At 49.3% G+C, this 26,894-nt stretch overlaps 1 protein-coding gene across 2 annotated transcripts in view; it reads left to right on the forward strand.

Moving 5' to 3' along the window:
* The first annotated feature begins 916 nt into the window (after nucleotides 1–916).
* The window catches only part of SYT17 (synaptotagmin 17), a 40,055-nt gene continuing 14,077 nt past the window's right edge, over nucleotides 917–26,894 (forward strand). Inside the window, exons 1-7 of one of the 2 annotated variants that reach the window (XM_075514877.1) lie at nucleotides 917–961; nucleotides 4,460–4,477; nucleotides 5,887–6,035; nucleotides 11,233–11,381; nucleotides 11,808–12,427; nucleotides 23,493–23,613; nucleotides 24,413–24,568. In XM_075514877.1, coding sequence (XP_075370992.1) covers nucleotides 947–961; nucleotides 4,460–4,477; nucleotides 5,887–6,035; nucleotides 11,233–11,381; nucleotides 11,808–12,427; nucleotides 23,493–23,613; nucleotides 24,413–24,568 — 1,228 coding nt within the window. In that variant the 5' untranslated portion in view covers nucleotides 917–946. Of the gene's footprint in view, nucleotides 962–4,459; nucleotides 4,478–5,886; nucleotides 6,036–10,574; nucleotides 10,627–11,232; nucleotides 11,382–11,807; nucleotides 12,428–23,492; nucleotides 23,614–24,412; nucleotides 24,569–26,894 lie in introns of those variants that run through there. The other variant, XM_075514878.1, reaches the window with a different exon arrangement.

Below are 26,894 nucleotides of genomic sequence, written 5' to 3' on the forward strand. Positions count from 1 at the left end.
TCCCTTTCCACAAGTTTGACCTCAAAAGAGACCACTTTCCTACTTGGATTCCCCAGGTCCAACCACCCACGTGGTGGGATTTGCCTGAGAGGGTCCCATCACTGGGCCACATCTCCTCTGGCTAGGACCCGATACATCAGCACACGGACATGAAGCCAAGCAATGTGATACGTAGTGTGGCCTGTGGGTTAAAAGCTCGCTTCTTACTCCAGCCCCTCATCTTTGCTCGGGAAGATGCGAGTATGTGCGCTTCGACTTGGTTCATTCAAGCTCACAGAACGACCGCACCCCTGTTGAAACTCCGGTGCGCTTCCCATAGCATCTTCTCATACAGCGAGCTCTTTGGAGGAAAACACTGCTATAAAAATTGCTTTATCAGACAAGGCCACCGCTCTCACCCCCGCTGCTGCCGCTCCACACGTACGTGCCTCTGCTCCTACCGACGCCTGCCGCGCTGCCGGCGGCTCCGCGGGGCCGGGCCGGGCCGTGCCGCCCCCCGGCTGTGTCCCCGGGGGCCAGGAGGGGTTTCCAGCCCTGAATTTCCGCGCCGGGCCCTCTGGAGGTCAGTGTTTGCCCGCGCTGCAGCGGACCTGTTGCACCCGCGGCTCACGCCGCGCCGCGCAGCCCCGCGGAGGCTCCGCGGGCAGGGCCGGGCAGGAGCCTGCCTGCTCGGCGCCTCCGCCAGCCCCCTCCGAGCGCAAACCCCACGCGCGTCCTACCGACCCGGGGCGCGGCGGGTCTCCTCGCCCTGACGGCGGCCCCGGCCGCCGCGGTGCCTGCGCGGCCGCGGAGCCCCGGCGGAGCCGCTCCTCGCCCGCCGGGCGCTGCAGCCGCGCCCCCCGCCCGGGGCGGTGCCGGCCCGCGGGGCGGATCGCGGCGCAGCGGGCGCGGGTGGAGCAGCGCGGCGGGAGGCGCCGTGCGCGCCCCGCGGAGCGCCCCGCGGAAGATGGCGTACATCCAGGTGGGTGCGGAGCGGCCGCGCCGCGGGGCCCGCGGCCACCCGCGTCCCCGGGCGGGGCGGTGCGCGTCTGGAGCGTGTGCGGCGGGACCCCCCGCTTCGTCTGCGGGACGGGTGCCGTGCCGCGGCGGGATCCCCCCCGCGCTTCTTGCCCGGTGCCGGTGCGCAACTTCGGGTTAACTTCTGGGGAGGAGTTCCCGGCGGCGGCGGCGGCATCCCCCGGCGAGGGGGCAGGCGGGGCCGGGGCAGGAGCGGGACTCGCAGCCCGCTGTTCGCGAGGCGCCGGGGTGGGAGCGGGTCCCCGCGGGGAACCTGCTCTCTGCTCCCTGCCGGGCGGAGCGGCGTGGCCCCGGTGTGTGCGAGCCCGGCCCGAGCCCGCACAGGGACTTCTTGGGGGGGGGAGGAGGACGCGAAACCCCGCGGGCAGACCGGGATGCGCCGGGGGCTTAATCGCGCCCCCCCCCCGCGGCCCGGGCACGGCCCGGGGGGGCGGGGGGCACAGGCGCCCTGGGCTGCGGCGAGCCCTAGCCTTCGGCGTGACGGGTGGGACCCTCCCGGCAGTGTGAGGCTGAATTAAATTTTGGGCTGGTTTCAACCCTGAGCGATTTTCCCCTCCGGCCCTGCCGTTCCCAGCCGCCTGTTTTCCATCCGTAGCTCCGAAGGCTGCCGCCCAGTTTTAAGATAAACCCGAGCGGAGCATTTCCAGCGGCGCGGGGAGTCCGGGCGCTGGGGCCTTGATAGAGGCACCCGCTACCAACGCCACCCATGACCCCCGTCCCGCGGGGCCCCGTCCACCTCCAGCCGCCCCGCCGCGCCCCCGCGGCCCCCCTCCCACTCGGGGCAGAGCCGCCGCGGCGCCCGGGGGTGGGAGCGGGGAGCGCGGCGGGCGCTGCCCCCGAGGGGGTGGGCTGGAGCCCCCCGCGGGTGAGCCCCGTGGAGGGGGCGTACGGCCGGGTGGGTGCGGGGCTCCCGCGGCCCCTCGGCTCGGCGGGGACCTCGAGTGGGGCCGGGCGGGCCCTCCGGCAGCGCAGCCGTCGGGGCCCCCGTGTGCGAGGTGGGGGTGCGCGGGTGGGGACGAGGGCAGCGGGGACACCCCGTTATCCCCGCGCTGTGGTGTTGGTCGGGTTGGGGTGGTGGGAGGCCACCCACGGGTGTGTGGCCGGGGGGACCCTGCTGTCCCTAGGCCGCGGTGCCCACTGTGGTGGGGCTTGTGAGCCTTCCCTGGGGGTGTAACTGCAGGGGCGTAACTCGGTCCATCACCAGTGGGGACCCCACCCTGCTGCAGCATCCCCGGGGACACTGCCATAGCAGGGTGTTGTGGCCGGTCCCTTGACCCGTTTGTGGCCAGCGGCTGTGCTGCTTTGCAGCAGGCGACCCTCCCCGCGGGCCTGGGCAGACCGGGGGTGCTGGGCTCCAGCGGCGAGGAGTGAAGCGGCAATGTAGCCCTGCCCTGCACCTGACTCCAGGAGAGGGGACGTGCCTGGGACAGCTGGGACGAGGGTTCACTCGTGGCTGGGGGCTCCCAGCTGGGCTGCCCTCTGCTCATCTGGTTTGAGACGACGTGGCAGGGCATGATGGTGTCTCCCTGACCCTGGGGGCCAAGCCCTGACCCTGGGGGCCAAGCCCTTCTCCTGGGGGTGCTGAGCGTGTTGCAGCAGCTTTGCTCCCTGGCATCCCCCAGCGCCTGTTGGCTGTTGCATCCTGCCCTAAACCCCTGCCCTTCCCCAGCCCCAACCCTCCTGCCCGGTGTGAGCGAGGTGGATGCACACAGCTGGTCGTGTTTGCTCTCCTTTCATAGGTCCCTGCATTTGAGCCCTGTATGGCACTGGTTGCTTGTTTACCTCTTCTGCACTGGAATATTTAGTTCTTATTTCTGTCCTCCTGTTTCCTGGTGGAGATTTGGGGGTGGTCACGGAGGCACTGTATTATGGTGCCTGTGGGACCGCTGCCTGTGCTCTTGGGGCTGGTGGCACACAGGAGCGGTTTCACATCACCGGTGGCCGATCGTAACCAGGAGGGCTGTTTGACACAAGCCTACCCTGCGTCCCTGCGGGCCATTCAGAAATGCCACTTCCTTCGCACAGCACTTGCTAACGGCGTTCGATTGTGTGGCGCGGATCCAGCCGCTTTGTTTTAGAGCAATTTAAATATTCTTATTGCAGCTTTGCTGAACCACTGTAGCTTTGGCTGCCATGCTTTGGCTGCAACTTTGCATTAATAAGGAATGATAAAGCCCTTTAAACCATTTAGGATTTTCGTAAACAGTTGGTCCATGGGTCTCTGGTAATCACTGTCTTGTCACATTGCACTGCAGCGTTTCCAGTCTCCGAATTTGTGTTTCAAACAAGCGGTGGCCTTTTTACCAACCGCTGCTTTCTGAGAAGTTTAAAAGGGAGGCTTGGGCTGAAACGTGATCCTTGGGACAGTTTTTGGAACTGAAGGCAACTTCTGCATCCTAGCTCCTTTATAAAAGGCCGCTCTTGTCCCTGTCATGAGCATAAAGCTAGAAACCAATTTCTGCATGTGGAAGAGTAGAGAAGAGTGAGGGGGTTTTGTGTGGGTTTTTTTTGGTTGTGTAGTTTCTGTGGTGGTTTTTTTTGTTTTTTTTTTTTTAGGGATTCCCTCTATAGAAAGACAGCCAGGACAATTAGGAAACTCTGAGACGTTAGACAGAAAGTGATAGGAAAGACATTTCAGCAGGCATCTGAAATGCTACTAAGTCTCCAGTTATCAATGAAGTGGGTCACATATAATGTTCCAAGGGTGGCTTGGTGAATAAAGCACTGGCTTGCGATGATTTCTTCCTTTGCTGTAGATTTTCTCCATGACTTGGTGGAAGTGGCTGCAGTGCAGGTTTTCGAACTGGAGTGCGTGATGCAAGTTTTAAACACTTAACTTCTATTTTTTGTATTCTTCAAGTCACATCTGAGGATGAGACTGAAGATGCCCAGCTACCTCAAGTGATGTGTACATAACGGAGAGTATTCTGAGTCTGTGCCCCTTCCTAGGAATGTTGCTTTTAACAAGTTGGCATTGAAACTGCGTTTATATGGGCTGACTCTGGAAGAAAGCCTTTTTTTCCATTGTGGCATCTAACTGGAAAATTTGGATACGGTTTGCGGTCAGCAGCAAGTAGTTGCTGCAATTAGAGACAGGTTATTAAAGAAAAGAAAATAAGTGGTTGCATGTGATACCCTGTTAGCAAGGGGCAATGAGCAGGATTTTCATGCTCCAGGATGGGTTTGGGAATTTCACTCCCAGGGAAGGAGGAGCAGAGGGAGGTTGGTGGGGAGGGACTGGAAACAGCAGAAGCAGATGCCTGGTCAGGAGACCTCTCCTTCCTCTACCATTTTCAAGGTACCGTCTTGCCAGAAATCCAAGCTCATCACAGGCCGGGGCATGTCATGGCAGAAAATTTAAAGTTATTTGAGCATTGCTAACCTGTTTTTGTCTTTTTCATTTTGTTCCCCTTTGCTTCATCCTGGATGTCTAAAAGGACAGTTGGAACCAATAAATGAGGTGAGTTAATCTGATGATTCACTCTCCGCTCTGTCTCCTCACTCCATCCTGAGGGGATTGTCTCGTATTTTCTGACTCTTTACTGATGTCCTAGATATAAGTAATGCACTGCATTTTGGGCTGGTAATTTTTTTTTTTTCCCAATGTTCAGATTTTGTTTTATGGAAAAAACTGTGTGTTTTACTGGAGCAAAAAGAAATGTTCCTGTGGAGTCTTCACTGCAGATCTGTGTTCCTCAGAGGGAACCCCTTTGCGTGGTGTGGTAGTGCCCTTGTACCTTACCTGCACACTCGTGAATACTGCGAATGTCTCAAGTATTTTGGGGGGATTTCTACAAAGAAATTCTCAAATGCTTTATTTCTTCAGCTTCTTAGGAACATTTCAAGGTCACATACAATCATAAAGCAATTCGATCCTTGATGTGCATGTGCTGTGCTCTTGCAGCTGCATGTCTCCCCCCCACGACTACGGAGCGATGCCCTTTGTTAGCAGTGCCCTTGTGCTGCTTAATGAGCCTTCTTACAAACCGCAGAAGTTGGAGCTGGCATGGGTGGGAAATAGGCTGAGGTTTGGCTTTCTGCTCCTCTTGAAGCAAGTAGAGCTTTGAAGTGGAGGGAAGGCTGTAGGGAAGGCATGGAAATGGGGCAGCAGCCTGTTGCCCCTCCGATGAGGTGCTCACACCCCGTGGTTGTAACAGCAGAGGAGCACTGATACAGGTGATGCTGCCAGTGCCACCATAAAAACCTAAGAAATGAAATACTTTTCTGGGTCAAGTGACTTCTTTAAAAAAAAAAAAAATCATTTGAAGGTTCTTCATTAAATTAATCATCATAGCAGAGGGGAGGCATGTGGATAGCATGCTTCTGCTAATCCATTTTAGTGGCAAGATTGTCAAGTTGTAATGCTCTATGTGTATGGATCATACAAATATTACGTGCTGATACACCCACAGGGACAAAATGTGTTCACATTGCTGTGTTAAGATTTTCAAATTAAATAGACCCTTGCTGGATTAAGTCGGAGCTTTCACTTACCTTCTGTTTTTAATTCCTTCTGTTGTACATTTGCTGATCTATTAGTTTGTTGATGTGCGTGAAAGAGTAAGCATGTTTCCACTCTAGCATATTGCTACGCCATAGTGTTTTGTAAATCACCCTCTTGCCAACCTACATAATAATACATCGCTACTAGAGGGAAAATACCTGCAGTGAATGCTTATTTTCCTGCCTCGTTATGGCATCAGTGAAGTTGGGCTGGTAACTGCATAGCACTTGTCTGTTGATATAGATGGAATAAATATAGTTCTTAATGTTCTGTTGCAGAAACACAAACATAAATACAGCTGAATGTTATTTCTCAATAGCTATTGATGGGTTGTAATCTTGTACTTTGGTTTCCAATGGCTTCAGGGTCTGCTCGCTAGAATCTCGGATCTCTTGCTGTGCCGGTGGACTTGTAGAAATTGTTGTCAGAAGTGTTTCGACTGTAGCTGTTGTCAAACAAATGAAGATGAAGTTGAAATCCTGGGACCTTTTCCTGCTCAAACTCCAGCCTGGCTGTAAGTTTAGATGCACAATTTTGTAGCTTTAACCGAGGAGTAGGGCTGTTCAGCTGTGATGAGAGTATTGATATGAAATGGCGATGGGATGTTCAAAGGATGCCACGCAGAAAGGAGGAATCTCCTGCTGAGGGTGGGAATGTAGGCTACTCAACAGCAAGGTGGAAAAGAGCAGCGCTGTTAGCTCAAATATTAAGGTTAGTCTTTGTAAAACACTTTTCTGATGAGTGAGACAAATTATTTTGTAAGCTAGCATAGCAAGCTGATAACTGGTTTAGCTGTGCACCCTTTTCTAAAGATGCTTTTCATCTTCAGTCCTATTTCCTCTTCAAATGGACCAGCCCTTTGGAGCACTTCAACTTAGCTGAAATGCTGATGAGGTTGCTTTGAAACATTTTCTTATCCTAGTGTGAAGGTGGTTATCATATAGGCAGATGAAAGGCGTACCTTGTGCGTGCTCTAAAGGGGAAATTAATCTAAAGTTTCATTTAGCAAGACTTGATCTCCTGCATCATCTTAGTACTCTTCAAGATTTCCTCTTGAATCATTAAAGAACAACAGTGGTAATGCTGGGTTTTATCTGGAGCTTTGATTAGTATTTTTGCAAATTTATTACAAAGAAAGTCAATGCAGCCTTCCCTGTTTTACTCCGTCTTGTTTGGGAATTTGCAGCACAGAGGTGACCCTGTGCAGGCCTTAGTGAAGCCAAGAAGGGAGCAGATGTCTCCTGTCTTTTAGTGTCTGCTCTGTCGGCTGGGCTGGGCTGTCTTCTGTGAGAGCAGATCGTTTGATGGACACGGCTTCGGTGTGTCCAGAAGCTGTAGCATAGGAGATGCCTATTTAGTGCGTCGTACGATGCTCACAAGTTGGTACCAAGGCACTGAGACACTCAGTTAATTTTATCTGCTCCTGTGGGTGCCTGCTGTTACTCTGTGTCAGGTCTGGAAAGTCCATGTCTTGGTGCTGCATAAAGTAAATTCTCATGTTTAAATCACAGTCTTGTCTACATACTCTTTGGAATCCAGGTAGAATACAATGGTAATTAATACTGAAGCGATTGAAATAGAGATGTTCGAGATGTGTTGGAGTGGTTTTTAAACATGGAGCAGCATATTTAAGAGTCTGATATATGCCTAGAAATGGATTCACCTGCAATTAACGGGAAATGGAAACAAAATCAATGCTAAATAGGAAAGCATTGCGCACAGGAGGACACAGTGATGAGGTTGCAGTACTGGACGTAGAAAGATTGCTGCAGGAACAATTGCATACTTGGGAACAAGTAGCTAGGCTTGTTGTGAGAGAGTGCTTCGGAGTTTCCCTGGTGTGCTGAGGAGCAGAAGGGACATCATGTGTGTTTGGGGGTGTGGGGTGATTGTCCATGGTGTAGTTTTTGACTGCTGGATCCTTCTGTCTGGCTAAAGGGGCATTGTAAGCATTGAAGCTCCGTTCTTCTTTTGATCACAAAACTCAGATGTATGGTGACTTTGCAGATGAACCGGACTTTGCCACAGGCAGAGAACATGGAGACCTTTGGACTCATAAAATGCTCTTTTCAGCCTGTGTTGTTTTCTCCCAGTCCTGCTCCATCTGAAAGCCTCTACGATTAACCTACCGGAATGGCCATAAGCAGAAGACAATGCGCTCTGGAAAAAAAAAAAAGCCCAGTTCTTCAACGATGTTGCGCTTTATGCTACACCTACTCATGCTAGCAGCCCTGGGTAGGGTCCCCGGGACCCCAGCCTAGGTCACATATCCATCTTTCCTTCCAGCTTCAGGCAATCTGGTGCAGTTAGGGTCTCCCTGTTCTGCTCTAGTGCTGAGAGACGGCGAGTTCCCAGAGGTGATGCCCGAGAGGGGCAGCAGGTATCCAAGAAGAGGACACACGAGAGAAGTAGCTGTGCTTTGCAAGGAGGCATGGATGCTGCCATGCCTTAGGATCACTGAAGTCACCATCTCCTCTGGCATTGTTGCAAATCCTGTGATCTCTAGAGACGTCTGTTAACACACGTTGACGTGGAAGCTGGGGATCAGGCTATGCTTGCATGAAAAGGCTGTTGGCTCCTCTTCTTGAGCTGGGATGGACTCAGGGTGGTGCCAGGGAAGATGGTGATGTTTTAAGCTTCCAGGGTGACTTTGTTGGAAAATGGTGAGGGAACCCAGAAATGAGTTGAGTGAGGAGGGCAAAGAGAGCAGGGGAGATACAGAGAGGGAAAGGAGCTGAGGGGATGTGATTGAGAGGAGAGGGGGAGAAAATGAGCCTGTGGAGGAACAAGAGTCCGGAAGATGAAGAGGAAAGGAGAGCAAAAGGCAGGAGACAGAAACGGTCTATGTTGTTTGCTGATCAATAGGAGGGCCCTGCTTTTTGTGTGTGCAGGTGTAAGGTGGAAACGATCCCGTGCAGCCTCTGCTGGCTCAGAATTCAGAAGCTGAAGAAGATTTCCATTTTCACTATGTTGATCTTATACTGTTAAATCTCCGTATGCGTTTTTGGAGGTAGGAAACAATGTCTGGAGTTAGATGTGTGAGCAGAGTAAGGGTTTGGAATTGGTCTCAGAATAAGGTGTTTAAAGGGTATGTTTTTAAGTGCTCAGAGATCTGTGTATGTCAATTGACCCCTCATCCTTTTTTTTTCCTTTTATTTTTGAAAAGGGGGCCTTTGGATTCAGTGGAAACCCCTAAAATGGAAGACTGATTTGACACCACCATATTCTGCATTTAGATGCGTGCATTGAATTTAGGAACAAGTCAATTTATTATATTCCCTGCTCGCAGCCTGAAAGTGTTTTAAAAATGGATCTAGGTTTTCAGCTGAGATCTTTCCATCTTGCCACTTCTTCGTGGGCCCAGGACACTGGTGTAATGCAGAATGCAATTTGCTCCTTCCTTACATCCCCACCCAGTCCCCAGGGGAAGACTGCTTTTATGGTCTTCATTTGCCTACTAGCAAACATCTGAATGACCACGCTTAATAATCCATCCTTTATTTTTTGCCCGTAGGTTTTCCCTTTGGCAGCTCTGAGACACCTCATTGTCCTGGAAATTCAGGAGGGGACATTAAAGCTGCAAGTTTAAGCCCTTCCTCTTGGGAGACTGTTGATTTTTCTCCCTTTCTGAATTTTTTATAGTGGCAACTTAGGTAAAAAAATTCTTACTGAAGTGAGTCTCATTGTATTGACCTGAATGCATGGTGGCTTCTTGTTATTTCATGAGGAGTGCTTGCATCCTGGTCTTTGCGGAAATGGGCTGGGATCGAGGGTGTATGTCGGCGCTGCCTGTTATGGAATATTCTACATAAACCCCAAAGGTAAACGGTGCATGGTCTGTGAGACTGAATTGAAATCGGGACGTGACTCCTCTTCCCAAAGGTTTGGATTAAACAGAAACAGAGCTGCTTTAACCAGAGCCAAAGTTTATTTGAGGAAAAATTATTGTGGCTCAGTAGCAATTTCCTTACTAAAGGTCATCTGTATGTTATTAACTCACTATTACGTTTACCCGTTGTAGAACATCCTTAATGCCTCTCTTCCTGATTCCCTTTTCACCCTGCCTTCTCCTCCTTCTGTGCCTTTGCTTCTCAAACACAAGTATATCCAAACGCTACCTATGATTGTGTAGACCCGCATTTAGGCATGAAAAAGCTATTTGTGTTCCAAGTACTGATTATACGTCAAACTGTGTGATATGGGCTGCAGAGTTGTGCAAATATTGTATGCCCCTTTTAGCATAGGGTTTGGTTTTGATTATTAGCAGGCTTTTTTTTTTAATGTGGATGAGTTGTGCGACTCTGGGTTGGTGAGATTTGCATGGATCCTGCTGTGCACTTTGTGAATTTGGATAAGAAATTCCAGTTTAAATCTATTTTGTATTTGGGGGGCCTTTTCTGTGAGTTTACTGCTTTTGCAGAATATATTTATTGCTCTAGTCCAGTCATTGGTCACTAAAGCAAATGATTCGACATATTTCCTTTATACCCAACTGAGCCATGCACCTAGAGAGGGTGAATCAGGAGCAAAACTCACACAGTATTCCTCTTTGCTGTGCTCATTTCATGCTGATGCTTTCCTTGTGATTTGCTGCTGTTTTTTGGAGTACTCTGTCTCATGGATTAACCAAAAGGCTTATTTTGCATGATGCACTACACGTCACCTACCATCGTGTGATTTCATTACCGTCAGCAGATGTCTGCCAGCCGCTCCCCTCTGAACGTGCGCTTGGAGACTTTTATCTCCTCTACTTGTTACTGTTTGCTCTTGCTCTTCTTTCCGTCAAGGTTGGGAGGTCCTGACTGCTTTTGTGAGCCACTGCGGCTGTGACACGTTGAGGTTTTTAACCAGAATGTTGTTTTCTATGAAAACAACATATATATATATATATATATATATATATATACACACACACACACACACACACACACATATATATGTAAAACCCCTGAAATGGGAATTACATGTGGACTTCTTTATGATGCCAGTCTTCTGTTGGGTCTTCTCAAAGATGCTACAGCTCTCACTGCAACTTGCTTTGTTATTTAGATCCTGCCAACTTCCCTGCTCCCACTGAGACCCCTGGGCAGTAAAATAACTATCATGTGAGAATCACCTCTGCTTTATAGAATTGGATAAAAAGCAGCTAATTATTTAAAAAGGCATGTCAATAAATAGATGTTAATTAATGGTATTTATAAGATCAAGTTTTGAAACCTTAGTGGTGTAACTGCAAAGCAATATTTTACTGAGAGGTGTGTGGTAGGTTTGAGATGTCCCAGTGTGGTGGTTTCCCATGCTGGTTCATTCCTAGTGAAGGCCATGCTTCCAAAGTGTAGCTGTGAATTTACAGCAATAAGCTACCGTTTGTGTTTTGTGGGTTGTGGGTATTTTTTTTCCTTTCTTTTTTCTTAAAGACAAGTATAATACTTCTGATCGAGATCTGAGTCACACGTGCCCATGTGGCCTGTGTCGTGCTCTAATACTGATACAACTCTGTTTGAAAGACAGGCAGAAAGATAAAGAATCTGTTTTTTACATAGGTCTGAAGTCAGTTGCTCAGCCTTTTGCTTGCCAAATAGATCAGGAGATACCCCGCAGCATCCAGGGACGTGCACCCAAGATTAGACACAGAATACCAGAATGCATTTTTATTCTGTATATACTCCTTTTACTCGGTTGAATCACCCAAAGGTCTCTCTTTATAACAGGATAAGCAGCCAAAATGAGGACAAAGATGGAGACTCTGATAATACAATCAGTGAACTGCCTCCCACTCTTCAGGATGTTTCCCCTGACAGAAGGCGGTCGTCTTCAGATGCATCACGGTCCACTTACAGCCTCACGAGGCGGATTTCAAGTAAGGTCGTCCTTCCAACATTTATGTAATTCTTGTGGGGAAGAAAATCAAACTGTAGCGCTTGCTCTTTCATCCTTTAGACAGGGAATCAAGTCAAGTTGAAGGTGCATTGATTAAAATCTCATCCTGTTCTGCAGGAACACAGTGGAAGGGGCCAGCTCTGTTTTTCTTGCTGAAGCACACGCATAGTAATTGCATGTGGAAATGGACGGGGAGGAAAAGTGTAGCTGAGCTTGCACTTCAGCATAACTAAGGGTGCTATTAATTGTTGGCAACGTAATGGTGAAAAGTCCCGCTGGGGAGCCTGCTGTGCTGGGCATTGCACAGACACAGAATAGCTGTACCCAAAGAAGCACAAGTTGACTTGCACCTGTAATGGCTTCAGTTGAGTTTCTAACATCGTATTTCTGCATTTCTCTCGTTTAGGTTTAGAGTCGAGGAGGCCAAGTTCTCCGTTAATTGACATTAAACCTATCGAGTTTGGAATAATAGGAGCTAAGAAAGAAATAGTTCAGCCAACTATCCTGCGAAAAACCTATACCCCAGATGACTATTTTAGAAAATTTGAACCAAGACTGTACTCTCTTGACTCGAATAGCGATGATATGGACTCCTTGACAGATGAGGAGATCTTATCGAAGTATCAGCTGGGCATGCTGCATTTTAGCACTCAATACGACCTGTTGCATAATTATCTAATAGTGCGAGTCATTGAGGCTAAAGATCTGCCTCCTCCAATTTCTTACGATGGTTCGAGGCAAGACATGGCTCACTCCAACCCCTACGTGAAGATCTGCCTTCTTCCTGATCAGAAGAACTCCAAGCAGACCGGAGTGAAACGCAAAACGCAGAACCCGGTGTTTGAAGAGAGGTACACATTTGAAATCCCCTTTTTAGAAGCCCAGAGAAGAACTCTGCTTTTAACCGTAGTGGATTTTGACAAATTCTCACGCCATTGTGTTATTGGCAAAGTGTCAATGCCCTTGAGCGATGTAGACCTTGTGAAAGGCGGACACTGGTGGAAAGCCCTTGTGCCTAGTTCTCAGGTAACAGAATTAATCAGATTATTGCCACAATTTTTCTCGCTGTTTTTTTGTGTGGTTCCTTTGCTTGTTGGCAAGTAATGCAGTTTCTAATTCGTCATTGTCATCATGTTAGTACAGCATCTGCTGGGTTGAAATAATGTTGGACCTATAACTGGTCTTATAGCTAATACTGTGAGGTAGAGGAGCTGTCCTCTTCATGTTGAAAGGAGGTGGCATGACAAAAGATCCTATGTCAACTCTAATGAGAATAAATCAAGACTGCTTTGGAAGTCTGTACCTTTTGGAAGATCTTTCTTGTCACTGCAGTGACACTGTCCCATCTGGGTCACCCCTGTGGTTGTTAACATGACTGTGCCTTGGGAACACGAGTTGAACCACTGGTGACAGTTCAGTAATAATTTGATGCAAGAAAGTGTATAGAAGGCACAATCTCCACAGGCTTATGGCATAATGCATGAGCAAAAAATTGCAAGGTAGTGGTAGATTTATTTTCATCGTGTCCCTGAAGGACATAAACTTGCCATAGATTTTGTCTCATGTAAGTAGCATGTTGCATGCATGCAAGTTTGAGCATGCATTTTGGACTAGATTCAGCCATCAGATGGGATGGGAGGAGAGGGTATAGAGGGTCTGTGCGCTTCCACGTCTGTTCTCAGGATAGGGCCTGGTCAGTGCCACCTCCTCTCCAGCCAGGAAAAGAGCTATTCAATGGGAAAATCTGAACTATGCAACCAGGAACAGCGGTTAGCTACCAAATTTGCTACTAGCCATATCACCCATATAGAGGCACCGGACCCCATAAAAAGCCAAGCTAAGAGCTTGTCACGAGTGTCATCTCAGGCATTTGTGCTAAGGACAGGAGTACCACTCAGGGTTGGTATAACACGATTGCCTCTCCCAGTTCCTCACCAGCTCTGGAATTGCAATTTCTAAGTTTTAGAGCCTTTGCTGAATCAAAACCCTGCGTGAACTTGCATGGTTCACAGTTTCTTTGATTTTCCTGTGTTCACAAAAAGGTGGCATAGCCAGAGGTATTAGACGAGATGAACAGTAAATCATTGACCTCATTGCTGATTTACGGTGTGGGTCTGAGAGTCTGATTGGGAGTGGAAACTTGTGATCAGACACTTGTGTAAGTAAAATCCACCGAGCAGTGTTTATACGTGAAGTCGGCTGGGTCTCTGGCTCTGCTTTGCCCCTCTCTGTGTGCAGAGGGGCTGCAGAGCACTTTTACCTCTTGCTCAGACCTTCTGCGGTGTGTAAGGGAGAAGAAGATCAAGACCCCTGATAACTGCAAGAGAGCCCACTAGATTTGCTGTAATAGAAGGAGGAGCGTTACGGGATTAGCCTGAACATTATTCATGCAAAAAGGAAAACTTTGAAAGTTGTGCACAAGTCAAAATCGTGGAGTCCCTGAGTGTGTCTTTACATAGGACGTGTCTTCGTGTCAGCGGGATCCGCTTTGCTTGGTGGCAGTGGGAGGTGAGGGGACAGGTGTTACGAATCGGTTCGTAAGGAAAATGAACACGCACAGATACTCCTGGGCTCCCCTCACTGCCTGGCCCTTTTCCCCAAATGTTTATTTACAAATGCCTGCAAGAATTTTTTTCTTTCTGGTATTTGTGGTTCATCATGGGCTCTGCGTTGTGTATCTGAGGACAGAGCTCTCCTCTTTGCATCCCGTTATCCTCCCGTGATTTACACCATGCGGCCTTGCTCTTTTTTCCCCCCCTCTGCTTTTGCATGATAAATACTTCTCTGTATTATGTATCTCTTTATTAGTAACATGGATTCATTCCACAGCTAATACAGACCTTGGTTAGACAAGATCATCTCTGCCTTCGTGTGCCAAGCTCGGAGCCAGCCCTTCCTCCCTCCCTCTCCAAAGTTTCATTGAAAGCTGCTGCTGTTTTCAGCAGTGCTGTCTGCTTCACCATTCAAGATAAATTATTTATGCAGAAATTGGCATTTCTGATATTTATGAAAAGAAGGAGAAAAAGAGAAAACTCCCTTTGAATGGGCAGGCCTAACCTTACAAGCCTTTTGCATTTATCTGCTTGCTGTCACGTGGAAAAACTTAATTGAAGCAAAAAGTCCTTCGCACCTTGATTACTGAAGTGCCTTGTTTTGGTCTTTTCCTACTTCCTTGTTCTTTTTGGCTGGGCCTTAGCTGACAGACTGCAACTGCAAAGAGAACAGCAGCACTTGTACTAGGATACCCAGGGAGGATGTTTGGCATCATCTTCCCATGTTTTCCCAGTGATAAGGTTTTTAAAGTTCATTGAATAAGGTGTATTTTCTCTTAGTAGTGACTAAAGTTAAATGCATTGATCAAAGGGTTAAAATAAGTCCTGGAAGAAGTAAAACAATAAAGCTTATTACTTTGAAAAACCGCATTTTAATGTCTTTCAGTAACAGTGATGCTTGTGCTAGAAATTTGTGAGGTTTTTTTTGATTGCTTAGTTGGAAGATTCTGCCTGTCGAACGATAGATTTGACATGTTGACAACTTTTTTCATACTTCTCACTTTTTTGCTTGATTAGTTGAGGGTCAGACAGCCTTTATTAGTTTCTCGTTGGATTGAACCTGAGTCAGTTCTGATCATGAGTTGATGAAAATTTTCCAGGCTGGGTTGGCTTCCCTGGGGCTCCGACACGGAGCAGCCGCTGGCAGCAGCAACCCCCCAGCGATAAAGATCGTGGTGGAGAAAACGCTGAAGCAGGTGCTTGGAAAACCAGTAACAGGCGGGAGAGAGAAACAAACAGGCATAGACGTGCTATGTAAAGATGAAAGACGCAAAATACGTGATTTTTTTAAATTTTTTTTTTTTACTGGCATTTATAGACAGAAACATGATGAGATGGAGGAAAGTGAATCCAGATGGCAGGAGAAGGTTTTGTCTTCATACAGGTGGGAGTGGGATGGGGCAAGGTCTGTGGAAGAGCAGGGAAAGCGGCCTGAATGGTATTGGCTAAGGTGAACTTCTGTTTGCACTTGCTGTATCCACCTGAAAGGCATTGCCATAGAGTGTGCCCATAAAGGCAGGTGCCGAGTCCTTGTCCCACCCTCGCGCTGAGCCCCGTCAAGACCAGAGCTGGGACGCTGCCTCAGCACTGCACTGTGCCAGCACGAGCGAGCCCTGCTAAAAAAGATGGGGATGCCAGCAATCTCTTGGTGCCTGTGGCGTCAGCGGGGATGGCTGGGTTTCCCCCAGGCTGAGGCATGGTCCAGCTTCTGCAGCCAATGACTCCATTGACTCCACTGCGAGCTGGACCAGGATAAGCTCCTTAGGGCTGTGAGATGGGATGTACGGCTCCTCAACGGGTGAAAGCCCATCCTCATTAATAGCAGAGTATCTTTGTTAAGACCTCATGGAGTTGCTTGTTAACTAACAGCCTGAGAACTTTCCTTGTGTTTAGCGAGGCGGGCTGTGCAGCATTGCCGTGCTTGCTATGTCGGGAACGGGTTGTGAGAGAACCTGAGTACAGGTGAGCAACGTGCCGTCCTCTCAGCCTTGAGGAATCAGCGCAATAAAACACTTGATGCTAAGATGCAGGCAAAAGACCTCTCTGTGCAGAAGTGCTTTTTTAGCTTGGATCGTGTGTTCAGCGCTTGGTGGCATTGAGTCCAAAGCTGGGGAGCTGCTGTCCAGTACATCATCAGGGCCAGCAACTAAGCAGAAGGACTTATTCCCTAGAGAAAATGTCAATGCAGGTATTGCCAAATTCTTTATCCCTGGAAGTTCTGGGAGGCTTTTTCTTGCAGAGTAATTAATGTGTTTCTAAAGCGCGGTAGCTGCTCGTGGAGTAGCGCTTGAGTCCAGTCCCCATAGGAACACTCTGCGCTCCTTAAATATCCCCTTAAACGTGTGTGGCTTTGCTTAATTACCATGAGTGAAGTTGGCAGGCCTTGCTGTAGCTGGGCTCAGATTCACACATTTTGCCGTTAAGATTAATTCTGAAACACATGTTCAGGACCCCAAGTTTTATTGACATATGATTCATTTCTCTTTTGGCAGATTTGAGTGGGCAGGAATAAATGTTTCAGACCAGCAGTAATGAGAGCTTGGAGATCGTTCTGCGAAAGAAAAAAAAATGCCTGGTTGCGGTGGGAAAATAGCATAAAAATTCCTTCTCCCCTCAAATTAAGCCATTTTTATAGTAGAGGGGGTATGTATTGGGCTTGCTTTTTTAACTTTGTACTATGAGTGCACTAGAATGACAGTCATTTAAGGAGCTGTCAGCTTTTTACGTTCAAAATGGTATGTGCTTCACAAAATGGAGTGGCTTTCCTAGGGCAGCTCTCTACAATTTTTGGTTGCCCTTTCAGGGACAAGCCTACAACAAGTACTGCACTGTGGTTCTTACCGTGCCTTGGTTGGGAAGGAAAAGGGAGAAAGGAATTTGAAATTCAGGTAATGAGTCATTTCGGAGCATTTCTTTTGGGTCTTACGTTGAAACCTGCCGTGCAGCCAGGTGGTTATGGTGTGTGCCTTGGAGGCCTCCAGTTGTGCGTGTACCAGGTTTGTCCTCGGCACCCTTGTTCCTCGGCTTATCCGTTGCAGCCCTGAGAAGGAGCCATCCTTGGGGAACGTGGATGATGCCTTGCGTTTGGTAGTGCAGCGTATTATTGAAAATAATGCCAGCACCCCTCTCTTGTTACAGGTGTAAAGCATTGGACTGATGTAAAAGCGGCCAGGCAGAGGCTCGGTTCAGAGTTGACCCAACAGTTGACTCGGGGCTGTGTGTGTCAGTGTGGAACAGGGGTCTGCGTTCAGGACACTCATGGGAAATTAAATATGGAAGTGAGTGTTGTCAGGGCTTTTTCCTTTTCTTCCTTTTTTTAGCTGCCCAAAAGCTTGGTGGCTGCTTAATTAAAGGAATGATGCAGAATCGCTGATGATGAAGTGGCTTGGTTACATGGGGGTCTGCTTGCTCGTTAACGGGGTGTTAAAATCAACCTGGCAGCTTACCCGTGTCCGGTGGGAGAGGTGCCCTGGGAAAGCCTGGCTGGAGGCGGGATGCCACCGCCCTGCAGGTCGCTGGAGTTGAGGGAACAGTGATGGGATGCTGTGAAGGGCGTTCATCTGTCCCCCCGCCTTCCCAGGAAAGGCTCGGCAGCAGTGCAGCAGGCCTCTGGGTTTTCACACTCCTTCCCCATGTGGTCTTGTCTCCTGACAACATTTTTTGCTCTTAACCTGTGATTTGTTGTCATATTTTGGCTTGTGGCATTCTACCATCTTTCTTTCGCTGTATCTTTATTTTTTGCCAGATCCATTTCACTTGCCTTTTTCCTCCCTTTCCTTTTCCAGTCTTTAAAGCTCCAGCACTGAGAAATTTTTCTTCTTGATCATTTTCTCCTCTTTATGCTTATCCATCTCTTCTGCTTCCAGCTGCCATCTCAGTCACCTCATCCCTTCCGCTCTGTGCTGTTCACTCCTTGCCCTTTCTGCGGACGGCTGGGATATTGTGGGGTTTATTTGGCTGAGGAGGAGCCCAGAGGAGGGGGTGGTGGGGGCCATGGGCAGGACGTCTCCGTAGGAAGTCTTCTCTCACCTGCCCGAAGGTCTTTGCACAACAGGGGCTTTCTCCAGGCCGTGCAAACTGATGCAAAGCCACTTAGACTTTTAGAAGGGGTTTTGTGGCTCTTTTCACCGTATGTCTACTCAGCATCTGTTACATAGGTAATGTTGTTCTTATGCATTGGTAAGTATTTTTTTTTTTTTCAGGTTCCGGTCCTTAATAGCTCAGCCTTCACAAAATGATTGCTGTGTGTCACAGGATGCTGTAGAAAGCCTGTTAGAGCAAACTGTTCTAAACCATCAGTTTTCTAATGCGCCTGGAGGTACCATCACAGATAACCTTGAGAAGGAAAATCAATCTCAAACTTCATTAGGAGCGTTGCATAGATGTCTGTGCTGATGTAATGTGCTCTGGTTCCTGTCGGGAACCGGGGAGGGTTTCAGCTGCAGAATTTTGCTGGTCTTGTAGCAATGCACAGCAAACAGTCTGAGGGGGCTGTGAGGAAAGAATTGCCCCAATTCAAACAAGATGTGCAAATGGCATTAATTAAAAACCCCTCTTCCCTTGAGGTAGCTTCTTTGTGTTTCAGAGATGACAGAAAAGAAAAAAAACTTTCTTACGTGTGTCTGGTTCAGCCGAAACGGTAACTGCAGAAGGCAAGCCCAAGGCTGCAAATCCAAACGCCTGGCTGTGTAATACAGCTGCAGAGGAACAGCCAGGAGTGAAATGTTAATCAGAGCTTCAGGAGAGTCTCAGACATCCCAGGCTTGGTGTCAGTCCGGCACCTCATCAAACAGGAAATTGCTTTTCCAGGGTCATCTGGGATCTCGGCACAAATCAGCGCGTCATCAGCATAATAATGGCAACTAAAACGATGCCTTTGCGTGGCGGTGCCTGAGGGGCACCTCTGCACACTGTGTTCTGGGAGCAAAATATTCAAGGCGAAACCAACAGCGTTTTAGTTTCCTGATGAAAAGACCTAGGAAAAGGAAAATTCAGGCACTTCCTTTCCCTGCCGTGAACAATGTGCCGATGACACCTCTCGTCCATAAGCATCCCTCTCCTCCGCTCAGCCCCCGTGCCAGTCGGAGGTTTGGGGCGGCTCCAGCGTGTGACAAAACAAAAGCCACGCTTCTGTGCCTGCGGTCCCCCAGCAAGACGTGTCTTAACACCATCGATGCTGATAAACAAGGTGATGGGCACGGGTGTCAATGGTTATGGCAACACGGAGTGTTTCCAAGGTGCAGGCGAGCTCAGCGGGTCCGTGGCTGGAGGAGCACCCTGGGCAGCTCCTGTGGCCCCACGAGCCACCTGAGACCTCTGTGGCCACTCGTCCCTCCCTGAGCTGACTCTCCTGCCTGACCCGTAATACGAAGGGTCCTGTTTCTCCATCTCACAGTGGACCCCGCTGTGCCCCCCAGTTATCTCCATTTTGCCCGCTGAGCCAGCGAGTCCATTAAGCCGCAGCTCTGTCTGCATCTTCATCTTCATCTCCGACACAAACCGCGCCACCAGCGTGTCTTATTAGCAAGGCTGTCACATCACGCCACGGCGTGAGCTTGTTGGGGAAAGCACGGGGAATTAAAACCTGAGGAGGTATGCCTTGTACCTTGGGCTTCTTGGAGCAACCCATTAATTCCTTTCTTGTTTGCAAATGATGACAGGTAGCCAAGGAACAGGAGGAGGCTGGCGAGAGTGGTGCAGCACGGCATGGTGGAGGCAGTGCCGCTCCGATGTGCCGGGGAGGAACGCGTGGTGGCTGCTGGCCACTGATTTGTTTTCTCAAGTGCTTGACGTCCCCTCGGGCACCGTGGCGGGATTTGAAGCACGTTTCCTAGATCCTTGCAGCTAAGCTAGAAATAACGCGTTTATAAGATCAGAGGCAGTTCACTGCTCAAGTTAAGTGCCTTGAAAAGGCTGAGTCACCTGTACCGGGAGGTGAGCTATCCGGGGATCTGGGTTTCCTTCTGAAAACACCTTTTGTTATGGCTGTAAACGCTGCTGGTGCTCTGCCTGCAGCGAGGCTGCTGCTTTCCTGCTGGCTGTGGGCGCACCCGTCCTGCTGTGGCCTCCGTGGGCTGGATTGTATGTTCCTTCCCTTAAAATAATGAACAGAAATCTGGGCATGCTTGAAAAGCATTAAGGGACAGAAGGGGAAAGTAAGCCTGATCTGAGACTCATTAAAGCTGGTGGTAGTCCGTCTTCTGACTTCAGTGGATCACACTTATGGAGTATAGCATTTTATATCTCACCTTACTCAAATTTAAGCCCAGGTAGTCAAAGAGATTTTTCTAGAGGTGCCAATATCCCTGTTAGGTTAGGTCCTATGGAAAATTAGGGATTTAGCTTTACCTTTACCTATCGAAGGCTCGTGGGTTAGGCAGCAGTGTGGTGGTTACGTTACAGTGGCTCCTTCAGTAGCCTCTGCAGGGGTTATGGGGCACGGTGCTGGGGAGGGTTCAGGTGGGGGTAGATGCCTGGTTCTCCTGCCTGTGCCTTGGTGGGTGTTCATACCCCATCTGATATTGTCAGTGTACAACGTGGCGCAATTTTTTTAAAATGGAGCATAAATGTAAGTGTGTCGGAAGGGTGGAGATCTACCTTCCCTTGCTGAGCTTCACCGCTCCTCCCTGACCCAGGGAAGCCCCTTAGTTCCTGCAGGTCTCGGATAAAGTCAACAGGTTCCACCAATGGACGAATCCAGAAGTAATTACCCCAAATCTTAATGTGGATTTTCAGCGCTCTAAGCTTGAGGTGACTTGAGAGCTCCCACATCCCTGCCCAGTGCCAGCCTGCCTCCTGGCTGTGCCAGAAGTTTGGTGTTTGCAGCTGGAGCTGTTTGATGTCTCTTCCCAGCAGGTAATAACATCACTAATTAGTTTCCTAATTTGTGCTGTCCAAATGTACCCGAATTTCTAGGAATTAAAGCCTGCATGAAACCCGATGCAGCAGTGAATGCAAGTGGAAGTAGGACCGGATATGTTAAAAATGTTGTTGATATGTTATAAAAAATGAGCTGAGGTCGAGGGGTACCTCAGGTGGGTCCTGTTGTGGGTGGCATTGCGGGCGCTGAAATGCTTTGTTACTGTCCTGGTAATAGATTTGGAGCTCACAGACCATTCTCGATGATAAACGTGTCTTCAGGCTGTTCCAGCCACAGACCTGAGAGGAGCGGTTTTGAGGAAAATCAAACCAAAGAAGATAGTTTAAATTAGGTGATGTTTAAATCACCTCAGATGTGAGACTGTCTTAGATCTTTACATTGTGCAACCATTGGGCACAACAGTGTACGTAGGTGTGGCTTGACATTGCAAGAGTCATGAACATCGTGTGTGTATTGGGTCAGGTTTGTGTTGGGGGATGGCTTTCTGATGGAAAGAATTTAAAATATCTTATATTGAACAGAACTGTGGTGTGGGAGTTGACAAAGGTTGATGGAAGAGGGGTACCTTTTCGGTAAACCAAAAATACTGTAGGAACGGGAGAAAACGCACGTGGCGAGTGTGAGTGAGTGTGCTGTGTAGTCACGCACTGCCACATGATGTGACCCAAGAGATGCTGTGACCAAAAGAGTTTGGGGTAAGGCGTCAGATGCTTTTTCTCGTGTGGGAGAGGGGCTGTGGGGAAGGTCAGGCAGAAGGAGGGCCAGCTTGGGGTGGACGCTGCTGGGTTGGCTCTGGCGCTGGCTGCTGGGGCAGCCCAGCGTGCGAGGGGGGCTCGTGGGTTTGCCTTAGGATCTGTGACGTAGGCCCACGCTTTTCGCCCAGGGGCTGAGTCGGGACGCTGCTGTACTTGCAGCCTTCGCCCTGCTCCCCGCCTGGTGCTTCCCTCGTCCTTTGCTCGTTAAATGTGCAGGGTTAAACACAGAGGGGTTGCTTTGCTGGCTCCTGGAACGCAGAGACCTTTGATGTGAAATCAGGCAGCCTATTGCCATGTTTTCCATAGAAAGCCAAAAAAAAGGATACTGAATTAAATTGAATTGTATTATATAGCATTGGAGGTACAGGACTTCCTCAGCTGGCTACCTGCTCCTGCATGCCACGCACGTCCCGCTGCCTTCGCCGGTAGTCAACAGGAACAGGAGAGGAGACAAAATGCCTTGGGGAAAACTTTTAATACCATTACCTGACATCAGTTTTAGTGCTTGGCTATTAGGTGAGGAGCCGAGTGGCCCGCTGTTAGCAGGAGCCGTTCCGTGCGGCCGGCCGGCCCCGCAGGAGGTGCTGTGCCGCTCCTGGCAGAGCGACGGGGCTTTTCCCCGAGTGCCTCCGTGGGTTCGGTCGAGCCCTCTGGTTCATCTGCACTCAGTGGTGATTGTGCTTTTCTGTTTGCAGCTGAATAGCCATGAACTGGTTGGGTTTCCTGGCAGCCCTAGCCTCAGTTTCCCCGGAGCCGTTGTAGCGTTGCCAGGGATGGTACCTCATGTGCTGGCTCATCCGATGAACCTGGTTCTTTGGGTCAGTTCAGGCTGTGACTCTGTCTCAGGTTTTTTCTTTATTGTCTACCCAGTCCTTTAGTCTCTGATTTCTGTAATCTAATATTTGGGGCATCAGTAAAGATATTCAAGCCTTTTGTTATGATTGCAATACCACTGCAGCTTCTTTTCCTTTTGGGAATGAGCTGTGACCATCCGATCTAGGCTTGGGTTTGAACTGTTTGGCTATTTGGGATGAAGAGCTAGCTCTGCTCTCCTGCACGGACCCGAGACGAGGCAGATGGATCGATGCCCTGCCCAGGCTGGCTGGCGTGTCTTCAGTCTCCAGAGTTGCTTCATTGTGTGTATTTTGCATCGGAGAATAACAGCGTCTCGGAGCCAGGTCATGCTGGGGGGGAGAGGTTATTTTAAGCTGTCACGTCTGAGGAGCAGTGATGTCAGTTCTTCAGCTCTTTTTTTCAATTACTAGTTTTAAGCATCATTAAGTAAAAGGAAAAGAAGTAATGGCTGAACAGCTATATTGCCCTGAAGCTATGGCCGTGGCACAGCCTGATGAACAGCAAGGGCACAGTTAAGCTGTGCTGTGGTCTCTGGGTAGAACGGGCTGGATGCTGAGGGCTGTCTCCTCTGAATTGCCTTCCTGTGACCAGGGATGCACTAACCATCTCGTGCCTGAACTTCCCAAGTGGCTGGTGTGGTCCTTGGGGGCTGGGAAGGAAAGAGGATGTCCTGTCCAATGGGTCCGTCTTTTGTACATTAATAAGGATGTGAGGTTGGTAAGATCAGAACCACCTGGAACTGTTCAAAATGGAGCAGGTAGAAACTTCTGACCTTGTATTCATTCCTCCTTATAGGTCCTCTTTGCATGACTGCCGAAAAGCTGGTGAAGGATCAGCGATGAAAGAACGATCTTCACCTGGGGATAGTATTCTTTCTTGTTTCTGCTCAGCACGAGGTACCACCAGATGGTTCTTGGTTGCAGTTTAGAGCGCGACTAAAATTTATTTTTCAGGCACTTAGACAAATGGGATTTATTTAATTTCTCTTCCTGTCCTTCCCTTCCCCTCCGAGCTCTGTTCTGAATTGCCACGTTCCCTTTTCCCTGCAGAATGAAGTGGAGCTGGGGGAGCTGCTGTTGTCACTAAACTACCTACCCAGCGCGGGAAGACTGAATGTGGACATCATCAGAGCAAAACAGCTTCTTCAGACAGACATGAGCCAAGGTTCAGGTAAAGGGCAGTGCATTTCTCACATTACTCATGCACAGATTATATGTGCTTTTAAAGCAGATGAGCGGTGAGGCTGCCATTTGTGGGGGACCCAGGGGGATTTGGATGCTCAGTTCCTATTAATACAAGCCTCCAGATATTCATTTTATATATATAGCCAATAATAACGCAAGTATTTGGAACACTTACCCTGAGATAAAATGGAGGGTGTGAATACCTTTGCCATATTTAAAATAAAAATCTCTGAACCAGGGTGAGGTGAGGAACCAGGAGCTCTAAATTACCCCCGTGTCGTGTTCTGTAAGGCAGCCCATTCGTGGCTGCGCAGTGCTTTGTAGATGCTGTGTGCTGCCTGTTAATGTTGCAGTGGTTTCATTTACGATATCTAGCTGCTCTGTGGATGGTGTGAGGTTTTTCCAGTGTCCATGCATTGCTCCCTGCCGTTTCTGAGCGTGCTGGCTGGTAATTGCTTCATGTGTACGTCCTCAGGTGTTTTTCCCATGTTCCCTGCCCCAGCCACTGCTGCTGCCAGAACGTTGGCATTTTCCAAAAAGAACAGTATGCTTGGCCTCTGTCAAGGCTGTCATTAATTGTGGTTTTGGCAGGGAACGTTTTTAATCCAGCTGCCTGACTTTGTCTGCGCTGCAAATCCCTGGGAGCGGTGCGGTGGTACAAGCCCCAGTCATTTCCAAATGCCGTTTTCCAGCACGGTCCGTCCCTGCGGTGCCCAGCCTTCACGAACCCGGGTACTGACTCACGACGCCCGTAACGCACAGCCTGTGTTTTGCGTTTTTGTCAGATCCCTTTGTGAAAATTCAGCTTGTTCATGGATTAAAATTAACAAAAACCAAGAAGACCTCCTGCATGCGGGGGACGATAGATCCCTTCTACAATGAGTCCTTCAGCTTCAAGGTTCCACAGGAAGAACTGGAGAATGCCAGCCTAGTGTTCACAGGTAAATGTGGTGGTGTTACCGACTTGGCACGGTCGTGTTTGCCTCCGAGGTGAACAAAGAAGCGGTTGTGGGTGTGCAGATGAGTCTGTGCAGGACGGTGTCTGTCCCAGCAGCCACCCTGCAAGGGGTGACCATTGCTGGGGTCTCCAGGGAAGCTGAATTAGCACTCTGTCCTCTGCAGAAGCTGTTCCCAGCATTGCCACCTGACGGCTGGAGCTGGCTGGGAGCGCACCTCCTCGCTCCTGTGCTTAATTGGTGCCACTGGGAACGCTTTTGTGCAGAGGAGGAGGAGGCGTTAATTGCACTTCTCAGCAGCAACCAACTTGGGCATAAAGTCAAAAATTAGAAGAATGAGAGGGGAAGCATTGAACGATCCCAGAGCCCAAACACTGGTGAAGATAACTTCTGGTACTTGACATAATTTGCCGGTGAGATGATGCAGCTATAGGGGTTTGACACTGGCATCACCTGTTCCGTAAGCAGGTTTGTTCATGCCTTTATTTTTAAAGGACTGGGACTGGGTGCCAAGCTCTGCGTGGCACGGCTGAGATAGACCCTGCAGGCTGTGGGCCAGGAGGAGTCCCAGAGCTAAGCTCGCTCGAGAGCTTTGTCAGCGCTGGAGATGTTTGGCTGGGTTAGCAATTCTTATTTTTAAACACTTTCTGAATCTCCTATTTTTGTTCTCTAGGCACGAAAACAGTCAGTAGAAATGGGCAATTGGGCGTGCTGCTTGGAGCAGGAGTAGCGGAGCGCAGGGATGAGTCCCGGGCTGTGCTCTCGCCCGCAGGCTGGGCAGCAGCGGTGGGGCTGACCTGAGGCCATGGACCCACTGTGGCCGGTGGCCTTTTCTGCCGTTCCACAGCGTGGCGTTCTCGGGCAGGGCTGCAGGGACCCCCAGGAAGTGGTGGGTTTCCCTCCCATGCCATGATTTCACCCAGCCTGTGTGTGGTGTGGAGCTCGGGCTCCGTCAGGAGCAGGGTCAGACCTTCTTACCCTCCGGAAGAGCAGAGGGGCCGGGCGGTGGGACCCACGCTCTTCTGCCACACTGGGCTCCCACGCTTCACAAACGTGGTTTTTGGCAACTTTCCACCCATTACTCACCATCTTTTGATGAAGAGAAAGGAATCTGCATTTGAAAGAACATATTTTGAAGTATTTTTAAATTTTATTTCTTACATGGTAGATACAGGTGTCAAAGCTGGTACAAGGAGCCTAATTCCAATCCATTAGTTTGTTTCCAAACATGTTACAACAAAAGTGATGCTGATCAGCAATTTAAATTTTGCCCTTCATGCTCAGAAATTTCCTCAGCAAAAAGTCTATAATTAATCACTGCTTTGCATGCACGTCACCCTGACTGTACCTTGCATGTGCAATGATGAATTTGTTCTTGGAAGCTTCCATCAGGTGATCTTGTGACAGGCGTGAAGTACTCTTTTCTTTGTTTTCCCCTTTTCCTAATAGAAGAAGAAAAGGCAAACCGAGTAGCAGCTGTGTGCAGTCAGGAGGGTGAGGGAAACACGCTGCTCCTTGCCATGGCTGATGAAGTTAACATTAATGAGTGGATGTCTGATTATTTGTTTCTGTGCGAATGGATGTATTCTCAAATAAGTCAATGGGAAGTTAGCTGATTTATAATCATATATAATGCAGTCGGATTTCAGTGGCGTGCCTTTTAAGTGGTGCTTCACTTTCTAAGTGACGTGTTGCTTGCTTTGAACGTTGCAATAAATAATCCCAGGCCAGAAACGTCACCAGCAGCTCCAAAGCTGGGAAGGAACGTGCAGAGCTTTTCGGAGGAGCAGCGGGGCCAGGTTCTCGTGGCCGTTCTTGGACGCGTGGCTCGGGCACGGCACTGCTGCGGGCGACGTCGGGCTTGCTGCTTTTGCTGTGGTTGGGACTCTGTTGTTTGAGATATGTGGTTTGCGTAGCCAATATATAGCTGGAGCCGGGGGCGTTGGTCACGTTATCGTGTGTACAGTCTTCTGCTCGTTCAGTGCCTGCGCTGCTTCCCCTTGTTAGAGGAGCCAAGAGCCCACCTTGTTGCAAGGACCTTTGAATCCGGACTCCTGCACAGGCATCTGCGGTGTCACACGAGTGAGGTGGTTCGGGGGACGTAGCGGTGGTGAAGACGCTGAGCCACGCTCAGTGTTCACCTAAGTGATGGAGGTGCTCCGGATGCTGGTGAAAGCGTGTCCCCGAGAGGGGCTGCAGCACCAGTTTCTTCTTGTGTGCATCTGTGAGGTTTTAATACAATGAGTATCAGCGTGCAGCTTGGCCGAAGTTCTGGGATAGGGATGGTGGTATTCCCCATATAGCTGCCTTC

Source organism: Mycteria americana, chromosome 12, assembly GCF_035582795.1.
Source record: "Mycteria americana isolate JAX WOST 10 ecotype Jacksonville Zoo and Gardens chromosome 12, USCA_MyAme_1.0, whole genome shotgun sequence".
Classification (NCBI taxonomy): Eukaryota; Metazoa; Chordata; class Aves; order Ciconiiformes; family Ciconiidae; genus Mycteria; species Mycteria americana.